The sequence below is a fragment of the Mustela erminea genome, chromosome 9, assembly GCF_009829155.1.
Source record: "Mustela erminea isolate mMusErm1 chromosome 9, mMusErm1.Pri, whole genome shotgun sequence".
NCBI lineage: Eukaryota > Metazoa > Chordata > Mammalia > Carnivora > Mustelidae > Mustela > Mustela erminea.
Window position 1 is genome coordinate 25,006,241 of NC_045622.1, and position 27,062 is coordinate 25,033,302.

Sequence of the window (27,062 nt, forward strand, 5' to 3'; positions counted from 1 at the left end):
TGATTTCCTCTCATTTTATTACTTTTCCTGATTCTTTTTTCTACTGGCAACAATCATTTTGATAATATGCACTTTCTTTTTTTTTTTTTAAGGTTTTTTTTTTAAGATTTTTAAATTTATTTTAGAGAGCATGCTCACGCTGATTCATGAGTAGGGAAGGGGCAGAGAGAGGGACAAGCAGACTCCAGGCGCTGAGTGCAGGGTCCAACGTAGGGCTCAATTCTACAGCCCGAGATCAAGAGTAGACTGCTTAACTGACTGAGCCACCCAGGCGCCCTGGTAATATACACTTTCTAAATATCTCATCCCTGCCATCTATATAGCCCAGAGATATCTTTTTTTTTTTTTTTTTTTTTTTTATTTGACAGAGAGAGAGATCACAAGTAGGCAGAGGCAGGCAGAGAGAGAGGTGAAAGCAGGCTCCCTGCTGGGCCGAGAGTCCGATATGGGGCTCGATCCCAGGACTCTGGGATCATGACCTGAGCCGAAGGCAGAGGCTTTAACCCACTGAGCCACCCAGGCGCCCCTAGCCCAGAGATATCTTAAATTATTCAGAAAAAAGGAGCTACTGAAAACTCAGAGCACTGACAACCATTTTGTTACTGAAAATTCGGAAAGCACAAACATATCTCTGAAATGATGTGAGAAATGCAGACAGGACAGAACACGCTAGGCCTTACAGTGCGTTCCTAGAGACAAGATTCCGTTCTTTCCCTCCTTCTCCCGTGCTTCACTTCCTATTCCTTCCAAGACATGTGGCTAGATTCAAAAGAACTTTCTTGTTTTGCTATAAGCTTCTGGCAGGTCAAAACAAATTTCTAACTCAACTGTGCCATAACATGCCTTGTGAACATCAAGTAAATTTTATCTTCTTTAATAGATTTCTAGCATATAAAAATTCCTCAATAAAGGAATTCAGGAAGTGTGCCCCTAAAATCTCTTAGAAGATGAACGAGTGGGCGCCTGGGTGGCTCAGTGGGTTAAGCCGCTGCCTTCGGCTCGGGTCATGATCTCAGAGTCCTGGGATCGAGTCCCGCATCGGGCTCTCTGCTCAGCGGAGAGCCTGCTTCCCTCTCTCTCTCTCTCTGCCTGCCTCTCCATCTACTTGTGATTTCTCTCTGTCAAATAAATAAATAAAATCTTTAAAAAAAAAATTAAAAACAAAAGAAGATGAATGAGTGAGAGGATTAAGAGTACACTCACTTGATGAACACTGAGTATTGTATGGAACTGTTGAACCTGAAACTAACCTAACACTGTATGTTAACAATACTGGGAAGGGAAGGGAAGAGAAGGGGAGGGGAGGGGAAAAGAAAAAAGATGTGTGTGAGAGGTATGTGTAAAATTGACCAGATCATGTTTTATTTCTCCACTTATCTATTTAGCAATTTAACAAAAATTATATGTTGTTCCAGAATTTTTAAAAGACTCCTTCTTATAGAAAATTCTGAACCTAGATAAATGTAGAACCCAATGTACACAATGAACCCTATGTGCCCATTACCTGATTTCAATACTTAGCTACTCATGGCTAATTTTATTCCAATGTACCCCCACCCCCGGCTATTTCCCCCACACACGTACGCATTAGATTATTCTGAACTAAGTCTAGACATCATTTCAACTGCAAATATTTCCACAAATATGTCTCTACAATACAAGGACTCTTTTTTCTATATTCCAGATAAATAGATAGATAGATAGATAGATAGATAGATAGATAGATATACACATGCATATTCCATAATACCATCATCACACCTTAAAAATCTGATAGTTGTGGGGCGCCTGGGTGGCTCAGTGGATTAAGCCTCTGCCTTTGGCTCAGGTCATGGTCTCAGGGTCCTAGGGCTCTCTGCTCAGCAGGGAGCCCATTTCCCCCTCTCTCTCTGCCTGCCTCTCTGCCTACTCATGATCTCTCTCTCTCTGTCAAGTACATAAAATCTTTTTTAAAAAATCTGATAGTTGCTCAGTATTATTAAATCTAGTCAAAGTTCAAATTTTCCTAATGGTCTCCAATTTCTTTTTAATAGGCAGCCAACAAATGTCTTTATATACCATGTGCCACGCCCCATACTAGGCAATAAAGACAAGTTATATGTGACAGTTTTTGCCCTCAGAACTCTAATAGAGACAGCAGGCACACAAACCAAAAAAATACAGTATAAAAAGTGCGATAACAGAGCCATGAACAGAGTTTTAGAGACACCTGACAGGGAGTGATTTCACTCTCACTATGCCCTCCACCCACCTCAGACATTTACTCCTATGGCTCCCATGGTCATATCCGAGACCGGGTTACCCTCCGTAAGTATCGAGCCCCGTCCCCTTACCTCAGTTCCACACACTGCCTACTCGAAGGTTACCTCTCGCTTTCCAGCTCACACCCTCAAATCCCTGGACTCAACAATCCTTGCATCTCACCACCACCTCCAGTGTAGTCCTTCTGTCACCTGTTTGCAGTCCTACAACCTCTTGATGTTTTCTCTCCCTTCTTCCACACATAAACTCCGAAGTCATTCACTGTAACTGCTATAACTGCTCCCTCTCGACTGCCATCCCCACTGCTGCTCCGTCACTCCTGCTGGGCTAGCAAAGCCACCACACTGTGCCGTCCCACTCCCTGGCTGCTCAGCACTGGCATCATTGCAGCAAATGATACTGGACGATGACAAAGAGCCATGCTAGTGGTCACACTTTAGCATCATGACCACGAACCTCAAGAGAGCTCTTAACGGTATGATCGGAGGAAGTCATATGTCCTTCCCTAGAACACGGATTTTCCCACTTTCCTAAACACCGTGTCATTCCATCTCCTCTCTTTTCAAATCCTGTAAAAGATGACAACCCTAATGGTGTCCCATCAGTGCCACCGCATTCCAAAATACTCTCATTCTTCACCCGAACTATTAAAAAAGCTTCTAACTGGACTCCCTGTCTTCACTCTTGATCCAAAGAAAGCACAGGTGACATTTTATTTTATTTTATTTTATTTTCAAAAGATTTTTATTTATTTATTTGAAAGAGAGACAGTGAGAGAGAGCATGAGAAGCGAGAAGGTCAGAGGGAGAAGCAGACTCCCCATGGAGCTGGGAGCCTGATGCGGGACTCGATCCCGGGACTCCGGGACCGTGACCTGAGCCGAAGGCAGTTGCTTAACCAACTGAGCCACCCAGGCGCCCACAAGTGACATTTTAATTTTCATCCAGCATGACATTTCGACATATAAATTCACATCACAGATACTCCCTGATCAGAACCCTTTAAAGACCTATCATACTTAGAATAAAATCCAAATTTCTTACCATGACCCATAAGGCCTACCTGATCTGGCCCCTGCCTACCCCAACCTACAGGATTCTCACTTAACTATTTTTATTGTACTATGGAATGAAACCTATGATTTAGTTTGATGAAGGAACCCCCCTTCTGAAAAAAGTTTGCACATAGCAGACTGTGTGCTATCTCAAGAATCCCCATCCCAGAATCTCTTAGAGGAGGCAACGAAGGAGGAAAGATCTCCCACTGCTGGGTACTCTGATTGTGCTAGAAAAGAAGCCAACAGTAGATGAGGATGGGGGCAGGCAAAGGGAAATGACAAACAAGAACTTCCCCTCTGCAGCCCACCTGATTACCTGTCTACACACAGAAACACCCAGAAACAAACACTCAGTAGTGGACCAACAATATGGAAATGAATCCGGACCTTTAACACCCGAATTTGCAAAACGTTCAGATACCTGCTAAACACATCCAGTTTTTCATCGTGGGAATTGAGATGCTGTTGCAACTGCTCCGAGCTTATAAATCGGCGGTTACATTCGTAGCAGGGCCAGTTCTTCTCTTGCTCACGAAGAACTGCAGTCACAGGAGAGAAATCATAATGGCTGATGACCAAGAGACAGCAATAGACCTCAAATGCCCAGTGTCCCCACCATGCTCATCTCATGTAGCCCAGTGCCCATAAGCACAGTGTCTGCTATCTGCACTACTCTTTTGTTAAGAAAATCAAAGGATAGACTTTGACAAGAGTAATTTCTAGGATCTTATTTTCTTCTATATTCATATAAGACATCAAAGAACTGAACTCTGTCATACTACCGTTTCCCATCTCCCCAACACACATACCCACACAGCCTCACCACACTGGAAAGACAGAAAGCGCTACCGTGGAAATCTGCATCCGGATGACTTAGGGATTCTGAACCAGGGTTCATAAGCTGAAGGCCTCGTATCACAAAAAGACTTAAAAGCCAATGCCCAATATAATTACTTTAACAAAATCTTAAAGTAGCTACTAAAGCTGATTATTGGCACACCCAATCCTAGCAATGCCACTCCTGAATGTACACCAACAGAAGTACGCACATAGGTCCACTAAAAGAAAAACCTATGTAAGAATGTTCACAGTGGTACTCTTCAAAATAGTCCCAAACTAGAAACAACCCTGTTGTATAAAAAAGAATTCGGCTGGCCTTTGTCCCTGGTTCCTGGCAAACAACCTCTGAATCTTTGGAATAGCTCACATAATAGGAGTGCCATTGTCAATCATGGTAGTCTTTGACCATACATGAGATTCTCCTAAAATGACTCAAGATAGGGGGCTCCTTGTGCCAGAAAGTCACTGTCTGATTACAGGGTTGGAGCCTGGAGCCTTGAGCCAGGGAGCAAGAGCTGGAGGGCAAGTTCAATCATGCAGCCAACACTTCCATCAACCATGCCTATTTCATGACACCTCAATTAAAACTCTGGACACTGCAGTTCAGGTGACCCTCCTGGGTTGGTAACCATACATCAGTGTGCCACAGAGGTGACATGGGACATGGAAGCTTCCTATTTGGGGCCCACACAAACCTTGCCCTAAGCACTTCTTCATCTGGCTAGTCCTGATATGTATCCTTTATAATAAAACTGTAATCATAAGCATAGCACTTTTCAGAGTTCTGTGAGTCATTCTAGAAAATTATCAAGCCTCAGGAGGTTCTAGTTCCCTAAACTGTAGTTAGTTGGTCAGAAATGCAGGTGACATGGGAACGCCAGAGCTTACAGCCAGTATCTGAATGAAGAAAGTCTTGTGAAAGACTCGGCCCTTAACCTGTGCAATGTGACCTAATCCAGGTTAAGTGTCAGAACTGCACTGTACAACCCAGATTTTCACCTACAGCGAAACAGATGCATTAATTATGGTCTAGCTGTACTCTAGACTACCAAAATAGCAATGAGGATGAACGCTTTACAATAACACACAATATGGATAAATCTCACAAACATGTCGAGCCAAAGATTCCCAGAACATACATAATTCTAGTTATATGAAGCCTGATATAAGCATACCATAACCATGGTATTAGAAGTCAGGATGTTAGTTACACCCAAGAGTGAAGAAGGCACGAGGGACTTCCAGAGCACTGGCCACATTCTGTTTCTTCATCCAGTACAGGTTATACAGGTGTGTTCCCTTTGTGAAAATTTATCTGACTGTATGCTTATGATATGTGCACTTTTCTGTACATAAATTATACTTCATTAAATTTACATTAAAAACAAAGTCAATGCCTGCCTTGTGAATGTCCTCAGAGATGATTAAATCTAGATAGAGACTGTCCTCAGGTCTAGATTCTAATTTAGTATTTGGAGGTTTTCATTACATTAAATACTACTTTCCAGCCACCCAGGAACAAAATGTAAATATGTCACTGTCATTTGATCCCCAAATCAGACAGGGATGTGTAGCTTAAAAAAAAAAAAAAAAAAAACCTACTGGAATATCTTTTAAATATATTGAGATAGGAAAACCGGAGGTTGCATACTGATATAATATATACAATTTAGAATTCATATAGAAAGTGGAAAATAGAAAAAAGTCCAACCACCTTTCCTTTCTTCCTCAGAAATGTCGTGAATTTTCTGGTTCACAAACTCAGCATAGGATGCAGCATACCACACCTGCAAGAACCAAGTACATCATGAAGAACTAGAGGGCACCAGCACACGTTCCTTGGGTGCTTACAGTCTTTCTCCCGCTTACACAAAACAATTCAGGCTTTCCCACAACCCACGAAAAACAAACAAACAACAACAACAAAATCGCACTGTGAACCCATCTCTTTAACACCAGATGGTCAGTCAGGAAGTGTGTTTGCCAAGACACACTCACTGTGTGTTTTCTTTCTCCTTTTTAAAAAAATTGTTTTTGTTTTTAAAAAAATGTTTTTGTTATTAGAACAACTTCACAAGAGATAATACTAATAGTCTCTTCATCAAAGTAAAACATAGCCTCTTCTGGTTGTTTTATCTGTATGTAAACACGAGTTTTTACACAGCTGGAATCGTCATGGCTTCCACCCAACGGCTGTCGCTGGGATCCCTGAGGATGATTTCAAATGCGAAGGTGCCCTCCTGAGCCTCTTCCTCCCTCCTACCCCACTGGCTACTTCTGCTCAGTCTCATCTGGCTCTTCTTCCTCTCCCTCTTCTTCTCTAAGTTTCCTCAAAGCTTAATCCAAGTTCAGGGCCTTCTTATTTTTCCCTAAAGTGATCACATCCATTTCCAACCAATTCTAAATGAGTATCTCCATCCCAGGCTTTCCCTTTCTGTTCCCTCTACATACCTTCTACTGCCTACCTGGTATTTTGTGTGTTTCACAAACACTTCAAGCTTTACATGTCCAGAACTGAATTCTAGATGCTTCCATATTGCACTCCTACCCCTGCCCATCTTCCTCATCTCAGTAAATACCCTGCCTTTCCCCCAGCTGCTCAAACTTGACAACTACAAGTTATCTCAGATTTCTCAGTGTTGTTCTGCCGTCCTTCAGCAAGAGGTGCTCAGATGTTCTTCATCTCTGCTTCTCCCACCAAGATCCATGCCAAGACATGGATGGTTTTCTAGGGAGATTCCCCTTTTCCACTCTTGCTCCCTCCAATCCGTTCTTCACAGGAGCAGAGAGGGCTTCTTAAAACATGATCAGATTTCATCATTCTCCTGCTTAAACAGTTTCTCACTCATAAAAAAAACCTGCAATGCTCAGTGATGGGCTCCAAAGGGCTCCACGATCTATTCTAGCTCTTACCACTCTCCATCACTACCTTTCAACAAGAGGGCCTGCTTGCAGTTCCTCAAATAGGCGAAGGGCTTTCCCACCCCAACCTTTGTCCTTGCAGTTCCACCATCAGGACTGTTGGGTTCTTCCCCTTTGCCTCCCTTAACCCTTCTACAGTGCTGGCCCCTCCCATCCTGTTCCATAGTCCCCAGCCTCATTACCGTCCCCTTGGCAAGGCCTTTCTTCCCCAGCATTTGTAAACTGGTCCCTTTCCTGCTACCTGCTCTTTTTGTACCATCTGCTTCTTTCAGAGCACTTAACCACTATTTGATATTACATTTGACCCTTGAACAACAGGGGTTTGAACTGCATGGGTCCACTTATACACAGATTTTTTTTTTTTAGCACAGTACCATAAATGCACTTTCTCTTCCTTATGATTGTCTTAATAACATGTTCTTTATTCTGGCTTACTTTACTGTAAGAACACAGTATATAATGCATACAACATACGAAATATGTGTTAAGCAACTATTATGTTATTGGTAAGGCTTTCAATTAATGGTTGCTATTAACAGTTACATTTTGAAGAGTCAATAGTCACGTGTAGATTTTCAACTGCACAAGGGGTTGGTGCCCCCAATCTGTTTATTCAAGCAACTCTATTTGTTCATTTACAACCTTCTGCCCACTTCCCCTCTAGAATACGAGCTCCCTGAACACAGACACCGGTCTATCTTTTCCAAGTGTCTGAAACACAGTAGGAGTTCAATATATTAATCACTAAATGAATCAATCATGTATAATTGTTATGGAACACTATTTTAACAATGAAGAAATATTTATATGGAGAGTCCATTTTTCAGTGTGGAATAATAGTCTATGACAGAGTCTATGTTCTAATGTACTTGACTATGACCTATAGCTGGATTTTGAGATAGTTTATCAGTTTGCTCTTATAAATTCTACCCTAGTCCATCAATTCCAAAATGTATATTTTTAATATCTTAACACCTCAAAAACCATCTCCATGGCATTCTGCAATCGCTGTGATGTGGCTTTCTTTCACTCATTGCTCGTTGCTCCTGCACAAACCTGGCCAAGCTCTTTGCATTGTTCTCATCTCATGCGGTTAGGTGCCCCTCTGGCACTCCATGACTTGTTAACGCTTGACAAGCAGTGCAAAAGAAGATTAAAAAAAAAAGCCATCTCCCTCAGAATAAATAAAACAAATATCTAAGCAATACAAGGCTGGTGCGATCACCTTGCAAGTCCTCTGTTAATACATCAAACATCAAATTGTCAGAAACCTTCCTACTGACTTAATCAAAAGTCACTGAACTTCCAAAGACATGTGTTTTAATTGAGGAAAAAGACATATATGGGTTCAGTGGGGAAAAACACAGGGTCAAAACATGCACAGAAACGCCATCAGTCATCTGGAAAAATATCCCAAAGGGACCAGTAGTTCACTTATTTTAAAAAATACTACAGCAACATCAACACCTTGATGGCACAGAAGACAACAGATATACAAAATACAAACATCCGCGACAAAGTAAAAGTGATTTAGTTAAAAAAAAAAAAAAGACTGTACGCAAGGCAGTTTATATGTTAACCAATTTATTTTGCTTGTATGTGCCTTTTTAAATATGCAGAAATGTGATAGGGTTTCAAAATTATCTCTAAATAAGTCTAACACAGTTCCTCGAGTAAGTAAAAAATTACTCTTTTTGGTGATAAAAATAAGCACTATAACCTAGCTTAAATAGCAGCATATTTTCTCTTAATGACGTACAAAATAATGGTTCATCTTAAAGTCACTGCTGTTTGGATCAGTGAAACACAGCATTACAAAATTAGAATGTATCTAGCTCTATCTTTGTTTATAATTATTTCCTCAGACTAATTTTCAAAAAATTAGGTTTATTCAGCCAAGAACATTTTTACTATATACTGCCAGGAATATTCTACAAAATATTGCAGTTCTGTGATAAATGTTCCTATTTTTTAAACCCTCACATTCACTCTACCGTATCCATTTCTTTGTGTTAACTTAAATTAACAAAAAATAATAACTCATAGTTGTTTTAAGGGTTTTTAAATTATTAATATTAAAACAATTTTTAACCTTTCTTTACTAGTGGTTTGTCCTCCAAATAAGGCCTATTCCCAGTATTCAGGTGTCCATGTGGATACCAGAGAGGTTAGAGGTGTATTTTCTCAGCTTTCATTCTTTGTTTTTAAAGATATTATTATAAATATCAAATATTTACTTATTTGAGGGAGAGAGGGCCAGAGGAAGAGAGAATCTCAAGCAGACTCCCCACCAAGTGCAGAGCTTAACATGGGGCTCGATCCCATGACCCCTAGATCACAACCTGAGCCAAAGTCAGATACCCAACCCAACCATCTCAGATTTTATTCTTTCTTTTCTTTTCTTTTCTTTTTTTTTTTTTTTTTTTTTTTTAAGATTTTAGTTATTTATTTGAGAGAGAGAGAAAGCAAGCAGGAGTAAGGGCAGACTCCATGCTGAACGTGGAGCCTGACACAAGACTTGATCTCAGGACCCAGAGATCATGTCCTGAGCTGACATCAAGAGGTGGAAGCTCAACTGACTGAGTCACCCAGGTGCCCCTCAGTTTTTATTTTTAAACCTTTTAATGTGTATTACAAAGATTTATCCCACTCTGTTGCTTCCTTTTCATGTAGTGTTTTGGCCATTACACTCAACTGTTAGATTCTTCTTTAACTGTTTCTGCCTGTCTTTACCTCTACAGTTTTAAGAGAGAAAATAATCTTCCCTCCACAGTCGAGAAGTATTCACTTTGGTATCAAGAATTTATTGGAATAGATGATGTGAGGTGTGAATCTCCTTTTACAAAGACACAGGTTTTGTGTAGCTTTTGAACAAAGTCTAGGTCTTTGTTCTCCCCCAAAGAGGTATCTATCTGCCACTTTCACCACGTCCCAGCATTGTGCAATTCAGTGTTCATGTATTGATAAAACCATTTCTTGCCTCTTTTTCAACTATATCAGGACTTTTCCCTTAGAATCACAACAGGATTTTCATTATTTCATCAATAGTTAATATTTAGACAAATTTCTACAGAGTTATCCCCAAAGAATATATGCCTAAAATCAGAAGTCAGTTCATCGAATTCCTAGGGTAAAATGAAGCATGTAGGTAAAGAAATCTAGCTGGTACCTCTAAATTCCATGTTATAAGATCTCCTGTTTCCAACTAATTCTTCTTCAGAGTATGTAAATAACATTAAGTGACCCCAACTTTAATCCCAAACTCCATCATAAATACCAGTCTGCTCCCTAAACACAACCACTTCTTTACTTGGGGGCTGAATGCCTTCGTGTAGGCCTTTGACAGACCCAAAAGTTAGGTACTTTTCATTGCTTTTTTATGGTATTATTGTAAATGTACTGTACATAGCAGGTACTCAACAAGTAAGTGAAGTAGAAGGAAAGGACCATTTTTGTAAGAATCCCCCTTCAGAGAAAAAAAAAGAAAAAGAGGAAAAGCATTAAATGGTGACTATTCCTAACAAAGGTACCACTGACCCAGCACTGTACCTTCAGCTCTTGTTTGGGCTCTACATTCTTTATCGTGGTGTAATATACATGGTGGCCATATTGGTAAGCCACCAGGTTCTGCTCCAGGTGGTTCTGGGCTGGACGTACAAACATCATCCAGTTACACAGGGTCTCATCAGATAATTCAAACCACAGGTCTTCATGTAAATCTCGGTCTTTTCTGTCCCCTTTATCAAGAGAAACCTACAACCAAAGAGAAAGTAAAAAGCCACACCAAAACAAAAACAAAACAAAATAAAAACAAATCTAACTTTTGATATGATATACATTAATGTAATAATATATGAAACACCACTCCTGAAATTAACCATATCCTGATTCTTCCTTTTGCATCTAGAAAGATCCAGGAATTGTGTCTTGCCAGGTGTAAAAGGAAAAGGCCACCTTTTGAAGACTCACTTGGAGCAGAATCACCTGGCAAAATGTTCCAGTTAACAATCTAATCATATAGATTCAGCTGATCTTCATCATTAATTAATACCTCAAAAAATACTATAAATAAGCAAGGAAATGCAAGCAAAATACTCTCTGGTTCCTTACAAGTTGCTTACTTCAGAGATGCAACTGCATTCATTAATAAGGAATAGCCTAGTGATACGTATTTCTCTTTCCAAAGTAATATTCCTTCTTGAAGATCTTGAGCGTTCACTAAGGAAAACCTCCCATGACAGCAAATGACTTCTCAAAAAAACACACCCCAAAGATTCTCCCTTCCTGCTGCCCTTTCTTGGTTCTCCAGGGTAGCTCTCCAAGAAGTAGAAAGCACAAGGCTGCTAAAGCATCAAATGTAAAGAAGAGAGATCGGTATAAATATATTTTACAATACAGGGAACTATTCTTTAGCAATAGACTCAATAGGACAGATCTGTTTCAAAAATTAATAAGGGGTTTTCCTGAAAACTTTTTTGGTACTCGGCAGATTACATGAGTCTACATCAAGTTAATTTGAAGAAGGAAAGAAAAAGTTGTCAAAGTTTCTATTACGGACTGAATTGTGCCCTCACCAAATTCATATGTTAAAGTCCTAACCCCTCAGTATGTGACCACATTTGGGAATGAGGCTTTTAAAGCATGAACTAAGTTAAAAGAGGTGATTAAGTCATTAGTGTGGGTCCCAACCCAATCTGACTGGTGTCCTTACAAGTAAAAGAGATCAGGACACAGGGAGAGACACCAGGGACATCTGCACACACAGAGTAAAGGCATGAGGACACAGAGAGGAGGCCGTGGACAAACTGAGGAGAGAAGCCTCAGGGGAAACCAATCCTGCTGACACCTGGATGTTGGCCTTCCAGCCTCCAGCGCTGTGAGAAAATAAATTTCTGTTCTTTAAGCTCTCCCAGTCTATGGTATTTATTACAGCAGCTCTAGCAGACTAACACAGCCCCTAAGAACACCACCTCTCAGAATGACTCACAGAATGCCTTAGGGGACTGAGACTGCGACCTCCAACTTATTGGTGAGAGAGAGAATGTTTCCATTCAAAACAAATTAAACAGAAAAAACAAAAATAAAAAAATAGAACAAAGCAAAGAAAGAAAAATACTAGCAAACAATGGTTATAGAATTGAATTAAGAGAACCCATAGGAAAACACATGCTCTTTTAAAAGTTACTAAGAACAAGAGTGAACCATACAATAAAGCATAAATTACCTTCAGATGAATATAACAGTCTTTCAGCTCAGACTCCCTGACGAGGGGACCCTCCACAGGGCCAAACTGGGTGCGCTTGGGGATGCGCCTTTTGGAGAACACTCCTCCGAGGAACCTGTCAATGTAGAGGACCAGGGGGAGGCTCGCTCTGGCTCTGGTGAGCACAGGCCGGTTAGGGATGGGATGCAAGGGGCCGTGCTTCGGGCACACTGAGGAATGTGCATTATTACACTCCTCACACCCTGCAAAAGAGAGAAAATCTTAAAGTCAAATTCCTCAGCGTCACTTGATCTCGGGGACAAAGTTCTAACCTGAAAAATCCCCAAACTCCAAAATTCAATTAACTCCTACAATTATACTACTCATTCAGTTGTAATTCTGCTAGCTTTCATAGACCAATAAAATCCTGTCCTGTGAGGTGCTTGAGTGGCTCAGTCATTTAAGCGTCTGCCTTCAGTTTAGGCCCTGATTCCAGGGTCCTGAGATCGAGTCCCGCATCAGGGTCCTTGCTCACTGGGGAGCATGCTTCTCCCTCTCCCTCTGTCTGCTGCTCTCCCTGTCAAATAAATAAATAAAATCTTTATTTAAAGAAAAGGGTGGGGATCACCTGGGTGGCACAGTGGGTTAAGCCTCTGCCTTCTGCTCAGGTCATGATCTCAGGATCCTGGGATTGAGCCCCACATCGGGCTCTCTGCTCAGCAGGGAGCCTACTTCCCCCTCTCCACCTGCCTCTCTGCCTACTTGTGATCTCTCTCTGTCAAATAAATAAATAAAATCTTAAAAAAAAAAAAAAAAGGGGGATGCGTGGGTGGCTCAGTTGGTTAAGTGTCTGCCTTCAGCTCAGGTCAAGATCCCAGGGTCCTGGGATCGAGTCCTGCATGAGGCTCCTTGCGAGCGCGCAGCCCGCTTCTCCCTCTGCCTCTGCCTGCCACTCTGACTGCTTGTGCGCTCGCTTGCTCGCTCTCTCTCTATCTCTCTGACAAATAAATAAATAAAATCTTAAAAAAAAAAAAAAAATCCTGTCCTGCTCCTCTAAAATCAGGCAGAATTAGCTTGTGCCTGCCAAAGATAATACACAGGCAGTGACTTATTTCTCTGCTGGAGATTAAGTCTGAAAAGAAAAAAGAAGAGCTTATTAGGATAAATGCTGCAAAATCTGATAAGACAGAGAGTTGAATTTTAGAGTATGTAAATTATATCTCAGTAAAGCTATTTTTAAAAAACCCTAACAATACCATTTAATCAGTTTCTTCAGAGAGTCACTGAAGCCTCATTGTCTAGGCATGTCTAACTCAAACAGAAAAAGCACTGTATAGTTTGAGACTTCAGTGCATCTCATGTGAAAGTAATGCTAAAATGAACGAATTTAGCATTCTGTCCTTCATTGTCTTGAGTGACACACTTAGCCTCGCCCAGATAGGGCTCATTTTCATCTCCTTCACTGAGCACTTAGCACCCACACTCACTCCCTCTTTCCCAGGGGCACCCATCTGTAAACTAACCACCAGAACTAGGTGGAAATGGCCACAAAACAGAGAGAAGTGCCTGGACCCCAGAGGCATCATACGCATGACCTTTCACACACTTAATTAGCCAACTGCATTTTACCCAGCTGGGTGAGGACCTAGCTTAGGAAATAGGTACTTCCAATTTCTACAACTCTCCAATAATGTAAAGATAAAGTCAATGTATAGGTATTTGACTAAGAAGTTGCCTTGAAAACTCATGAATTCAAGGAAAAAAATAAAACGAGGAAGTTCCCTATTAGATACGGAGGTGAGTGCTGGCCCCATGTAAAGAGGCTTCGCCATCACCATATATATAGAAGGTCCCCGGAGATATGGGGAAACTGCGAAGCTCCAAACAGCGTCAGTAATTCAAATAAATGAGATAAGAACTTTGCCATATAAGCATGAAAATGGATGGAAAGAAACAATAATTTGGCAGGTGGAAGCAGAAACCCTCCCACCCTCTCCCCAAGCAGTACAGAGAGGCAGTAAGTGTTGTGGCTAATCAGCAGCACACGGGAGCCAGACCACCTGCGTTTGAACCCTGACTCTCACAACAACTGAGCACTACCAACCCCATCCTAAGACTCTGGAAAGCATTAAACAATGTAGAAAATGTAAACCACAGGCGCGTGTAACATAATAGGCCTGTTTAAAAGGTTACTGTGGAGAGGTGAGGCAGCAGAGCCAACTTGTTAAAGCTGAAACAGCAGAACATTCCAGGGATATTCGAGAACATTCCAGGAATATCTGAGGACCAGACAAACTTACCACACTGGCTCAGGGCTGGTGTCAGAGATAGGCTCCGTGGCTGAGCCACCACTCACCCCTGTTGTGAGTGTGTGTGAAGCAAAGCAGGCAGCTCAGCCTCTTCCGACCCTCGGTTCATTCATCAGTCAAATCAGAACCCTCCCGAAAGCATCGGTGCCTCCCTCCCAGGCTGTTGTGAGGACCCAGCAAGATGGTGCGTGCAGAACAAGGAGCACTGCTTCTGCACACAGGAAGCCCCCAGCCGATGCTGACCGTGTTCCCATGCTCACACCCCCGCCCCAGGAACAGCTCACACTTACATAAGTCATGCGGGTCGAAGGGCCTCGGGGGATCTGGTTCCCAATCATCCAGGTCCGTGTCTTCACCATCTTCCTCCTCATCTTCCTCCGTATCTTCATCCTCATCCTCGTCTTCTTCCTCTTTGGCCTCCAGTCTGCCCATAGGGTTCTGCAGAGTTGCCAAAGGGTCTGAACCATCCACACCCTCAATGGAAGGTAACACCTGGTTATGCACCGGTAATGAGGCCTGGACAAACAGTAACCATAAAGTTAGCATACGTTTGCTTTCAGTTAGCTGGTGTGCACACACACACACCCACACGCACGCGCGCGCGCGCGCACGCACACACACACATGCACACATGCCCAAGGTTGGAAGAGAGTCTTCACATCAGCTCCCTTCAAGACCTTGAAGAAGACATTATTTCTGTCTCTAGGTGGCAACGGATCTGCCTTCATTTTTGCCTCACCTCTGGGAAAGCTGATAGGACAGCCTGGGTGCTCCCTTCTTTGGTGTGTGCCCTGTCTCCCCAGAGGCTTCTAAAACCTTTCCACACCCTCTTGGTGCATGTGTGGTATTGTGTCTCAACATCTGAACCTAATTTTAAGTCGGGTGGGGTCCCTCCTGCCTTTTCAGGGTAACCACGACACCGTGTATGTGATGATCTGATCTATCTTCAACCACTTCACTTTTAAAACTAAACACATGGTACAACACCCAGCTGTAAAATTTAGTGGTTAACAGCCTCCTTTTACACACTTCAGAGAGGCTGAAGTTTCTAAGTAAATGAAAGAGATGTTCATTTGTTTCAGGCTAAAGTTAGTCTTTTAGGAATAAGAGAAGGTGTGGTGCATGTATTGGATTACTACTACCTTACCAAATATACTAGCAAAAAAATAAATGGCACCTTAAAAAGCTCCCTGCCCGAATAAGTGTCTTGGGGTTCCATGGGACCCCAGATTCATTTATTTAATCTTCTTTCTCCTGCCTAATTAGCACCATAAATCATACTCCAGCCATGTCCCTTTCCTGTTCAATGAATAAAGCAAGTTTTTTAAATGCCTACTCCATTTTTCTTTATCTTCTCCTATGTTGTCGTCCTCTCCTAGAATGTTCTTCCCTTTCCAATCTTCCAAACCCGGTGGTGGTCCAGTTTCTCCACAAACCATCCCTGACCACTCCAGGCCTCCCAACGCTTCTCTGCTCTGACCCCTGCAGCTGGAGTCCGGAATCCCGATCCACAACATCATTCAGCCTCTGCTCCAACATTTCATCACCTCACCGGACAGCCCGAATCATTTGGGATGATTCAGGGACAGTTCTGCGGGGCCAAGGTCTCCCCATGTGCATCAGTGGGCGGGACCTACACCTTCCCCTTCTAGGGAGACAGAATCCGTGAAGACATGAAAGTCTTCAAATAGTTCAAGACCAAAACCCCTAATTCATTCAATCATGTTCACATGGCCCAATTGCCAGATCCCTCATCATCCTGTTGTCTTCATTCATTCCTTAATGGATTCCACATTTCTTGATGAATATGCCTTCAGATTACATTAGCATTTATGACAGCCATTGTTCTACTGCTGACCCAGTTTGAACTGGCAAATCACTAAAATCCCTGAGTCCTTTCCCTCTCACACCATGCTATTAAGCCATTTTACTCCTCCTCATGACTTAAATAGCTGATTTTTTACTTAAATGTGTGCGGGTGTGGCAGGGAGGAGTTTTGCATTTATCAGCAGTGTATTTCAATTTATCACTTTTTCTGTTCTTCCAATCTGCCAAGATCTTTTAGCATCTTGATCCCGACATATCACGTATTAGCTGGCCCTCATACCTTTGTACCCACTGCCAATCACCATCTAGATTTCAATTAGTGCGGATTTTCCTGTGAGCCCTTCTTGCCTCTCCAATGGCACCTCAGGGAAGTAGACCATGGGCTTTGGAGCCACACAAACTTGGATCAAAATCCTGTCTCCACCACTTGGGTAGGGGCGAGGGGAACCTCAGTTTCTGAAGCTCTGAACCTCAGTTTCTTTATCTGCAAAATCGACACAGCAATGCATACAGTATCTGCTACTCTGAAGGATAAATGATACAGTACGTACGTGAGGTCAGTAGTAGAGTATCTGGCATTTAGGAAGTGTGTAATGTTAGTTAAGAATCGATGATTATTATCCTAAGTCCTTGAAGGACCAAGATACCACATATGTCCTCCACAACCTTACAAGATGGCTGAGCATGTCACAGAGATTCGATGGAGATTCATTCTAGAAATACATTTGGACCTTTAGGAAATGACATCAATCCTTTCAGGCGTATAAAGGAACTCTACTATATTCACAAAAAAATCCTTTTTCAGTTGTGCTTCTGAGAGCTTCTTCAACTCCATGAAGAAAGAGCATTGTGTGTGTTTACAGAATCCCACCTGCCCAGCAGCTGAGGACCCCCGCCAGGCATAGGAAACACTCGGGCTCTAGGAGCGGCTAGAACCAATTACCTCGAAACAACGCGCACGTGTTTAAACACACATCCATTTCACCCAGGAGCCAGACTTGTATGTGACACTCCGTCTCTGGCTGGGGGCCTTTAGAGGCTTTATATACGAGGACACAGTTCTGGGAGATGCTTCAACGTCAATAAAAACAGAAAGAGGGACGCCTGGGTGGCTCAGTTGGTTAAGCGGCTGCCTTCGGCTCAGGTCATGATCCCAGCGTCCTGGGATCGAGTCCCGCATCGGGCTCCTTGCTCGGCAGGGAGCCTGCTTCTCCCTCTGCCTCTGCCTGCCTCTCTGTCCGCCTCAGCTCACTCGCTCGCTCTCCCTCTATGCCTGACAAATAAATAAATAAAATCTTTAAAAAAAAAAAACAAAAAACAGAAAGAGCAGGAGACTTCTGGCAATGAAACCGCGGGTGCCGTCGCACCCCCCGCCCCCGAACTCCCACCTGATCCTGCTGCCAAGCTATCCTGCTGTCTCAGAGCACCGTTCCATTCTCACCCCTCAATTCTAAGCCACTTAAATTTCAGGCCAGCGTTGGTGATGAATGTCACCACACCATAAACAAACTAAAGCATATATATCAACCTGGACTCCATACACATTTGTTATCCCTCTGCAGAGCCGACCAGAAAGAAGGAATTCAGGAATCCAGAGTCATTCCAGGGAAGTTGTGATGTATTTTTTTTCTCCAACAGATGCTGCTAGAAACACTGCAGTTAGACAGGGTTACTGCTGGCTTCTCACCACTGCTGACAAAGCTGACATGAAAACACTACCAACAACCTCCCCCCCACACACCCCGGCTGGAACTCTCTTAAAGGCTGTCGCAAAGACAAGGCTCGAACACTTCAGCATTATGTTCAAGAACTGATGCCGAAACACAGGTTGCGTGTAGACCAGAATCATGTGAGCTGCGGTTAGAAAGGGACAAAGGGGCTCATGATAATCAGACTAGGTCACCCGCTGTGTATTTCTAGGTAGCTCAGACCTTATTAACACACAGTAGGCAAGCCTCGTGCATTTGTTTAATGAATAATTCTAATTCAACTGACATTTCTGGAGAGCAAGGCCTGTATTTAAATTTCTTTGAGGCCAGGCAAGATTACCACACTGCTTCTAAGTGACAGAGATGAATTCAAATTCTGACTCTGCCCGGCCTTTTCCTCTACATCACAGCGGCCCCTGTGGAGTTAAGTCTGTTCTGGTGGAGGAGGGAACCGGTAGGAGTAAACTTCACACATGCCTTGAATACCTGAGCAACAAGGTGACCACACCTGCCCCTGAGGCATCAGCCCGGCGGGGAAAGAGGTGAGCTATGTGTGCCAATTTTCACTTAGAGGAAGGGAAGAAGCAACAAGAACCTTAATCCTGTGCACTTTGTCATGCACAATAAAACACGGTAAAAGGGAGAACAAATTTGTTAAACTTATGGCATACTTTCTCCTTCCCACTTAATACCATTCTCTGTAATTATTTCTGAAATTACATAATGCATTTTAGGATACAATTTATCTGAGAAGTGGAATATGAAACTACATTGGACAGCAGCAAACACAACAGAATGCTTCTGGATTCCTACTGAGACCAATTACCAGTGTAGCATATTTCCTTCTCAGTGTGTGGGGAGTCACACATGTTCACTTTCACAAACAAAGGGGAGACTGTGCTTCTAGGTCTAGAGACTGCCAGTACCTTTCTTAAGGACAAGGGAATGCATATATGAAAAAGGCTTCAAGTGAATTTTGCTACCACTGTAAACAATTGAAGATAGGAAACTTGTAGCCAAGGTGGGGGGGAAGGGAGGGGCAAGGAGAGAGTGGCGGGGTGGGGGGTGGTACCCATCAACTGTGTTGAACTCTCACTCTAACTTTCTACCCAGAATTTTTCCAGGTCACAGAATAAACTGACAATTTCGGAGGTATTTATTGCAGCCAGAAATAAAAACCGTGCTGGCTGAAAGGAAACAGCAGTACGGCAAGGTATGAAGCCAATAGTTACACTCCCTTGTAATGCCAGGGTTCACAGAGCTATCTGACTACAAAATGTGAAACGAGCAGACTGTTTCTGGAGATTAAAGAAGATGAAGGGCTCTTTGAGGTGCCAGTGGCAGCAAAAGTTCTAATTAAAACCATGCCTTAATATTAAAACAACAAAATGCCTATCAGATTGGCAAAGTTTTAAAAGAATGCAAATATTTAGTGTGGCAAGGGTGAGTGGAAGCAGGTATTCTCATGTAATGTTGGTGGGAATGTAAATTTTTCCAGCATCTGAAAGCCATTTAGAAAGTCTTATCAAAATAACTTTCCCATTTACAATAACAAATGTCAAACATGTGTCAACCCCAGAGACTAGCACCGATAAATTTCACGCATCGCTTGGCTTCGACAATTATCAACTCTTGGCTAACCTTATGTCAACTATTCTCCAACCCACGTCCCCCCTCACTAGATAGTTTTGAAACAAACCTCCGAACTATATTTTCATCTGTAAATGGCTTAGTAGACATCTTGAAAGGAAAAGAACTTACATATTTTATGTATTACCATATCTAAAAAAAAGTCATTCCTTAATATCATCAAATATCCAGTAGATGTTAGAATTTCCCCCAACTGTCTCATACTGCTGTTTTTAACAGTTAGTTTGTTGAAATCAGGACCTAAACAAGGTTCACATACTGCATCTGATATGTCTGTGAAGTCTCCTTGAATCTATAAATTCCCATTCCCCTTCTTTTCCTTCACAATTTACATGTGGAAGAAATAAGCCATTTGTCCCACAGTCAGACTTAGCTGATTGCATCCTTGTGGGTCTCTTATTTGTTCCATTCTGTCTACTGGGCTTCCTGCAAGCTGGAAGTGGAATCTGGAGACGCAATCGGATTCAGGTTCAGTTTTTTGGGAGGAATACTTCATATGTGATAAAAATGCAAAAGGAGGTCCACAACACCAGGAGGCCTATAATGAATGGCTCTCTCTTCTTAGTGATATTAACAACGTCCCAAGGGGTGGGCCGATCCATCCATTATAAAGTGCCTCATCAGCTTTTTCCTATGGTTTTAGGCTGTAGTTGATGATCATTGCCTAGATCCCCATTTCATTAAGAAATGAAAAATGGCAATTTTCCAAGCCAGTCATCTCCTCTTTATTTATTAGCTGGAATGCTTCTATAAAGAAATTTCCCTCATTAAGTAATTGTTTACCTGAGTAACACTCAGAGAGAAAGGCTGGATTCCTTCCCATCATTTACCAGTTTTTTTAATAATGTGGTGGTACCTCAGCATCCTCAAAGATAGATGGAGTTATTTCTCTTAATATTAGTATAAATTTATGAATTTTAAATATATTTAATGCATTTCAATATATTGTGGATATTTTCCTGTTTTTATAGGTCAAATGCCTCATTTTGGCCCTTTCAAGCCAGATCGTGAGTTCTTTCCATAGGACCCCAGAAATTTTCACTAACTTCCTCGCATTCTGATAAGACATGACATTTCAGGCACATCTTGCACACTTCCTGCCCCAGAACTAGAATCTGCCATTTCCCTAAGAAGCCCTGATCTCTTTTACTGGAAAAATGTGTTGGAGACCACACTGGCACACTGCTACTGCATTGATGACTCTGGCTAAACATTTTTAGAGGCCCAAACTAGAAAATGTATGTTTTAAGAGAAAATATATTATGAGTTCATGCTAATATTCTAATTCAGTTTTAAGATTCTGGATTTTTATTTAACTTGTTTGATTTTTACACTTGTTTTTGTACGTGTGTTGGGGGTGTTAAGATTTTATTTATTTATTTGACAGAGAGAGAGAGAGACAGCTGGAGAGGGAACACAAGCCGGGGGAAGTGGGAGAGGAAGAGGCAGGCTTCCTACTGAGCCAGGAGCCAGATGCAGGGCTAGATCCCAGAACCCCAGGATCATAACCAGAGCAGAAGGCAGACACTTAATGACTGAGCCACCCAGGTGCCCTGATTTTTACATTTGTATCTTTTTTCACTTTCATAAAAAATCTTGGTTCTTAAATAATTTTAAATATGAATACCTCTAGTCTCCATCATTTCTTCTTGGGGATTTATTCTAAGGAAATAAGCTGATACGACATCTATGGCAATGTTCTATATAGTAGCAGAAAAAAAAAAAGTAACATACATGTAAAACAATAAACAGAGTATAAACAATAGTAAGCTCTTAAAATAGAATACTAGACAGTCAATGATGATAGTATAGCTTTTCAGGATGCCATTAAAAGAAAAAAATCAATCAGATGAAAGCTACCTTTGTTTTGTTTGTTTTTGTTTTAAATGAGATATAATTGACATGTTATATTAGTTCTGGTATACAATATATTTGATTTGATATTTGGAAGCTACTCTAAGAGAAAAAAAATCAAAAAAAGAAAAGAAAAGAAATCTAATACTCTGGCTGAAAACGCAATGGATTACTGAATAAATATGCAAAACCCTAAACACAGTATTAGCACATCAAATCCAAATTCAGACACATATGAAAAGTAGCAAGCAGCGCTTATCCCAGTGCATGGCTGACTTAATTTATAAATATCAATGACTATAATTCACCATATTAACAGAAAAGGGGAAAAAAGCTCAACAGATTCAGAAAAAACATTTGACAAAACTCAATATGCAAGAATAATAATCAATATCATTAATAATCAACAGTCATTAAAAAGTAGATATGGGACGCCTCAGTGGCTCAGTGGGTTAAAGTTTCTGCCTTTGGCTCCAGTCATGATCCCAGGGTCCTGGGATGGAGCCCTGCATCTGGATCTCTGCTCAGCAGGGAGCCTGCTTCCCCTTCTCTCTGCCTGCCTCTCTGCCTACTTATGATCTCTGTCAAATAAACAAATAAAGTCTTTTTTTTAAAAAAAGTAGAAATAAAGAGTACTTTCTTCAGCTGATTAAGGGTATTCTTTTTATAAAAATCCTATATTGCACATCATTCTTAATAGTGAATATCCTTGGGGCGCCTGGGTGGTTCAATGGGTTAAGCCTCTGCCTTCCACATGATCTCAGGGTCCTGGGATTGAGTCCTGCATCACATGGGGCTCTCTGCTCAGCGAGGAGCCTGCTTCCTCCTCTCTCTCTGCCTGCCTCTCTGCCTACTTGTGATCTCTGTCTGTCAAATAAATAAATAAAATCTTAAAAAAAAAAAAGTGAAAATCCTCTGAGAGCAGGAAGGAAAAAAAAAGAAACCTACTGGCACCACTTCTGTCCAACAGTGTATTAGAGATCCCAGCCATGAGACAAAAGAGGGAACAAAAAATTAAAAGATATAAGGTTTGGGAAGGGTTGAAAACAAAGAGTATTGTCAGTATTCACAGACAACATGACTAATTATCAAGAAAATCCAGGGGTGCCTGAGTGGCTCAGTGGGTTAAGTGTCTGCCTTTGGCTCAGGTCATGATCCCAGGGTCTGCAGGCAACCTGCTTCCTCCTCTCTCTGTGCCTGTCTCTGCCTACTTGTGATCTCTGTCAAATAAATAAATATAAAATCTTTAAAAAAAAAAAAGTAGAAATAAAGAGAACTTTCTTCAGCTGATTAAGGGTATTCTTTTTATAAAAATCCTATATTGCACATCATTCTTAATAGTGAAAATCCTCAAAAAAAAAAAAAAGTGAAAATCCTCTAAGGAAGGGAAAAAAAAAGAAACCTACTAGCACCACTTCTGTCTAACAATGTATTAGAGATCCCAGCCATGAGACAAAAGAGGGAACAAAAAAAGACATAAAATTAAAAGATATAAGGTTTGGGAAGGATTGAAAACAAAGAAAATTGTCAGTATTCACAGACAACATGACTAATTATCAAGAAAATCCAAAATAAAAGTTAGAAGATGAAAATTTTTAAAAAGCATACCATTTATAATACCATCAAAACACACCAAATATCTAGGAATAAATCTATTGAAAGATGTTGTAAGACTCTACCTGAAGACAATTTTTTAACTTTTTTTTTTTTTTTTAAGATTTTATTTATTTATTTGACAGAGAGAAATCACAAGTAGATGGAGAGGCAGGCAGAGAGAGAGAGAGAGGGAAGCAGGCTCTCTGCCGAGCAGAGAGCCCGATGCGGGACTCGATCCCAGGACTCTGAGATCATGACCTGAGCCGAAGGCAGCGGCTTAACCCACTGAGCCACCCAGGCGCCCAGCTTTTATTTTAAATGTATGGATATATCATGTTCACAGAATGGAGGTCTCAAAATTATAAACAGTTCTTCACAAACTGTCTCATATATACAGTGAAATTCCAATGGAAATCCTGTAGGACGTTCATGGAAACTTCCAGGTTGATTCTAACATATTTATGGAAAAGCAATGGGCCAAGAAACTCTCAAAGAACAAAGTGGAGAAAAGATCACAGTCTTGAATGTATATTGTGGTACATTCATAAAACTCAATACTAGATTTCAGTAACACTAGAAGGAAACAAAACCCCACAGCTACACCCAACAACGGGAAGAGGTCTCCCCTAGCCAGCATCACGTTGAACAAGAGAAGCCACGAAGAAAGGAAATGTTAAGTATTTCCATTTATAGACAGTTCAAAACCACAGAAAATTAATCTATGATGTTAGCAAGCAGGAGAGCAGTTCTCTTTGAGGAGAAAGGAAGAAGTGATTGGGGAGAAGCATGAGGTTGGCTTTCAGGAGCAGAGAATGATGTATTCTCTAGTGCATGCACTTGGGGATACATCATTGCACTATATGCTTACAATCTTTTGTACTTTCCTGTATGTATAAGTTAACTAAAAAGTGAAAAACACAGCAAGAAATATGGTGAACATAAAGGAAACTACATAAATAACATGAAAAAGAATAGCTATAAAAATGACTGTTGGGGGGACACCTGGGTGGTTCAGTTAGTTAAGTGCCTGCCTTCGGTTCAGGTTATGATCCCACCATCCCAGGATCAAATTCTGCATCTGGCTCCTTGCTCAGCCGGAAACCTGCTTCTCCCTCTGCCTGCCTCTCCCCCTGCTTGTTCTCTCTCTCTCTCTGACAAATAAATAAATAAAATATTTAAATGAAGAAAGAAAAATAAAATATTTTTTAAAATGATTATAGGGGTACCTGTGTGGCTCAGTCTGTTAAGCATCTGCCCTTGGCCCAGGTCATGATCCCAGCGTCCTGGGATGGAGCTCCTCATCAGGCTCAGGCCTCAGAGGGGAGTCTGCTTGAGATGCTCTCTCTCCCTTTCCCTTTGCCCCTCACCCTGCTCGTGCATTTGCCAGCACTCGCTCTCTCTCTCTCTCTCTCTCTCTCTCATTCTCTCTCTAAAACAAATGAATCTTTAAAAAAAGAAATGATTATCAAGAATAGGTTAGGTATGGAATGCCAAGAGTCAATATACTTGGAACTGATGTTCCTGAAAAGTGAACATACCAAATGAAACTGAAAAGATTTTCAAAGGTCTGACAGATGAAAACTTCGCTGAAATAAAGTCTTAACCTATACATTTGAAGGACACATACTGTCCTAGGAAATTCTGATTCATATGCAGGCAAAATCATTGGACTTCGAAGAAAAACTTCAACAATAAAGAAAGTACCAAGCAGGCGGAGAAAAGGAGAAAAGAAATGAGGAAAATAAATTAGACTCAACATTTCTACAAATTAAATGCCAGCAGAGAATGGAGCAAAACTCTAAACAACTGTGGTTACTGAACAGGACATGAATTTATTAGTCACAATAATAATGCACCTAACAACAGAACAGCGAAGAAGAGGACTGTGGGAGGAACTGTCCGGGTGCTGATGCCCTTGTCGTCACAGCAGGAGCCAAGGACAACACAGGACCCATCTCGAGTGCAGTTTAGAGGATATGATGACTCCAACCTCCTTCACTTTCATCTCAATTTCTCTTTCTTCTACTCAAGTAAATTTCAAAGTATTTAGGTTAATAACAGCATTTGGAGCACACTGACATTTCCCCATCCTTATCTTTAGTTCTATGTCTGGAATAATAGTTCCCAGCTATTAACTTAATGAGGATATATCTGGGCAGAATTTGTTTGGGATCTATTTTATGTACTTTTTTTCTGTATTCCTTCAACTTTTTATGAAAAAAAAATTATTACTCCAAAAATGAGTGAATGAACTAATCATCTATGAAAGACAAAGGGATTTCCTTTTATTTTTTCTTACCAATTATCAAAACTAATTAAACCCATACATCGCTTGGTGACAGAATCAGTAAGTATTCACAGAAATGTACATGATTTGCTTTTTCAAGCATATACCTAATGATTACAAAATTATTAAAATAAAATAACACTCCTATAGACTGTCTCTCCCCAAAATTTACATTTTGAAAGCTAATCCCCAAAGTAGAAACTAATATAACACCATATGTTAACTATACAGAGAATTAAAATAAAATTAAAATTAAAATAAAGAAATCCTCAGGGCACTTGGGTGGCTCAGTTGGTTAAGAGTTTGCTTTGGCTCAGGTCACAATCCCAGGATGGGAGGATCCGGCCTCCAGTCAGGCTCCCTGATCAGTGGACAGTGGACAGTCTGCGTCTCCCTCTCCTCCCAGTTCCTTCTCTCTCTTTCTCTGTCTCCCAAATAAATAAATGAAGTCTTTAAAAAAAGAAAAGAAAGAAAAAAGAAAAGAAAGCAAGCTAATCCTCAGTGTGACAGTATTACGTGGGGCCTCTGAGAGGCGATTAGGTATTGAAGACGGAGCCCTCATGAACAGGATTAGCATCCTTACAAAAACCCAGACTCCAAGGCTGCCTCAGTCTGGAGAGCATGTGACTCTTGATCCTGGAGTTGTAACCTGAAGCCCCATGTAGGGTGTAGAGCCTACTTAAAACTAGAAAAAAAAAAAAAATTAATCTTTAAAAAAGGAAAAAAAGAAGCCCACAGAGCTCACTTGCCCCTTCAGTCATACGAGGCCTGAGCAAGAAGCCTGCTGCCTGTGATCCAGGAAGTAAGCCCTCACCAGAATCTGTCAGCCCCTTGATCTTCGACGCCTCCCACCCCTCCAGAACTGGGAGAAATAAATTTCTATTGTTTATAAGCCATCCAGTGTTTTGGATTCTATTACAGCAGCCTAAACAGATTAAGACAAATGCTCATTCAAGTTCACAGACGCCAAAAGCTTGCAGATTACTATCAATCAGGAATAAATTCAACTATAACTTATAGGACAAAGACTCCTCAGAATTCTCTCTAGATTTCATAAATAGTATTAACAGAACTTCTGTCCACTTTTCAAATTTTAAAATGAAAGTATCTGAATCATCTACCAAAAAATATTTAAAGGCATAAAGTGCTTGCTAATGGGAATTTTCTTGATAATCACTCATGACGCTCGGTGGTACAGCTAAATAGCAGTCATACTCGCCGGCAGGGAAATCAAACTTATTTGGATTCATATTCCCTTTAGAGTAAGACCAGGGGCATCTAGCTTCTATATCTTATCACTTTCACAACCCAGATGAAAACAAGGAAGAAATCCCTCCAAGTCAAATAGGAGACAGTAGAAACATGGATAAAAGGAAAAACGCTTTTTAAAAGAAAACCAAAAAGGAGGCGCCTGGGTGGCTCAGTCGGGTAAGCCTCCAACTCTTGATTTCGGCTCAGATCATGATCTCAGGATCATTTAAGATCAAGTCCCACGTCAGGCTCCACACAGAGTCCACTGGAGATTTTCTCTCTCTCTCTCTCTCTC

At 41.2% G+C, this 27,062-nt stretch overlaps 1 protein-coding gene across 5 annotated transcripts in view; it reads right to left on the reverse strand.

Annotated features, from left to right (window-relative positions):
• Nucleotides 1–27,062, reverse strand: part of PRDM10 (PR/SET domain 10) — a 101,972-nt gene that overhangs the window by 35,022 nt on the left and 39,888 nt on the right. For all 5 annotated transcript variants that reach the window (XM_032358033.1, XM_032358030.1, XM_032358031.1 and 2 more), the window contains 5 exons: nt 14,884–15,109; nt 12,306–12,547; nt 10,631–10,834; nt 5,874–5,946; nt 3,741–3,858 (listed from right to left, as the gene is read on the reverse strand). In XM_032358033.1, the coding sequence (XP_032213924.1) occupies nt 3,741–3,858; nt 5,874–5,946; nt 10,631–10,834; nt 12,306–12,547; nt 14,884–15,109 (863 nt within the window). The remainder of the gene's footprint in view (nt 1–3,740; nt 3,859–5,873; nt 5,947–10,630; nt 10,835–12,305; nt 12,548–14,883; nt 15,110–27,062) is intronic.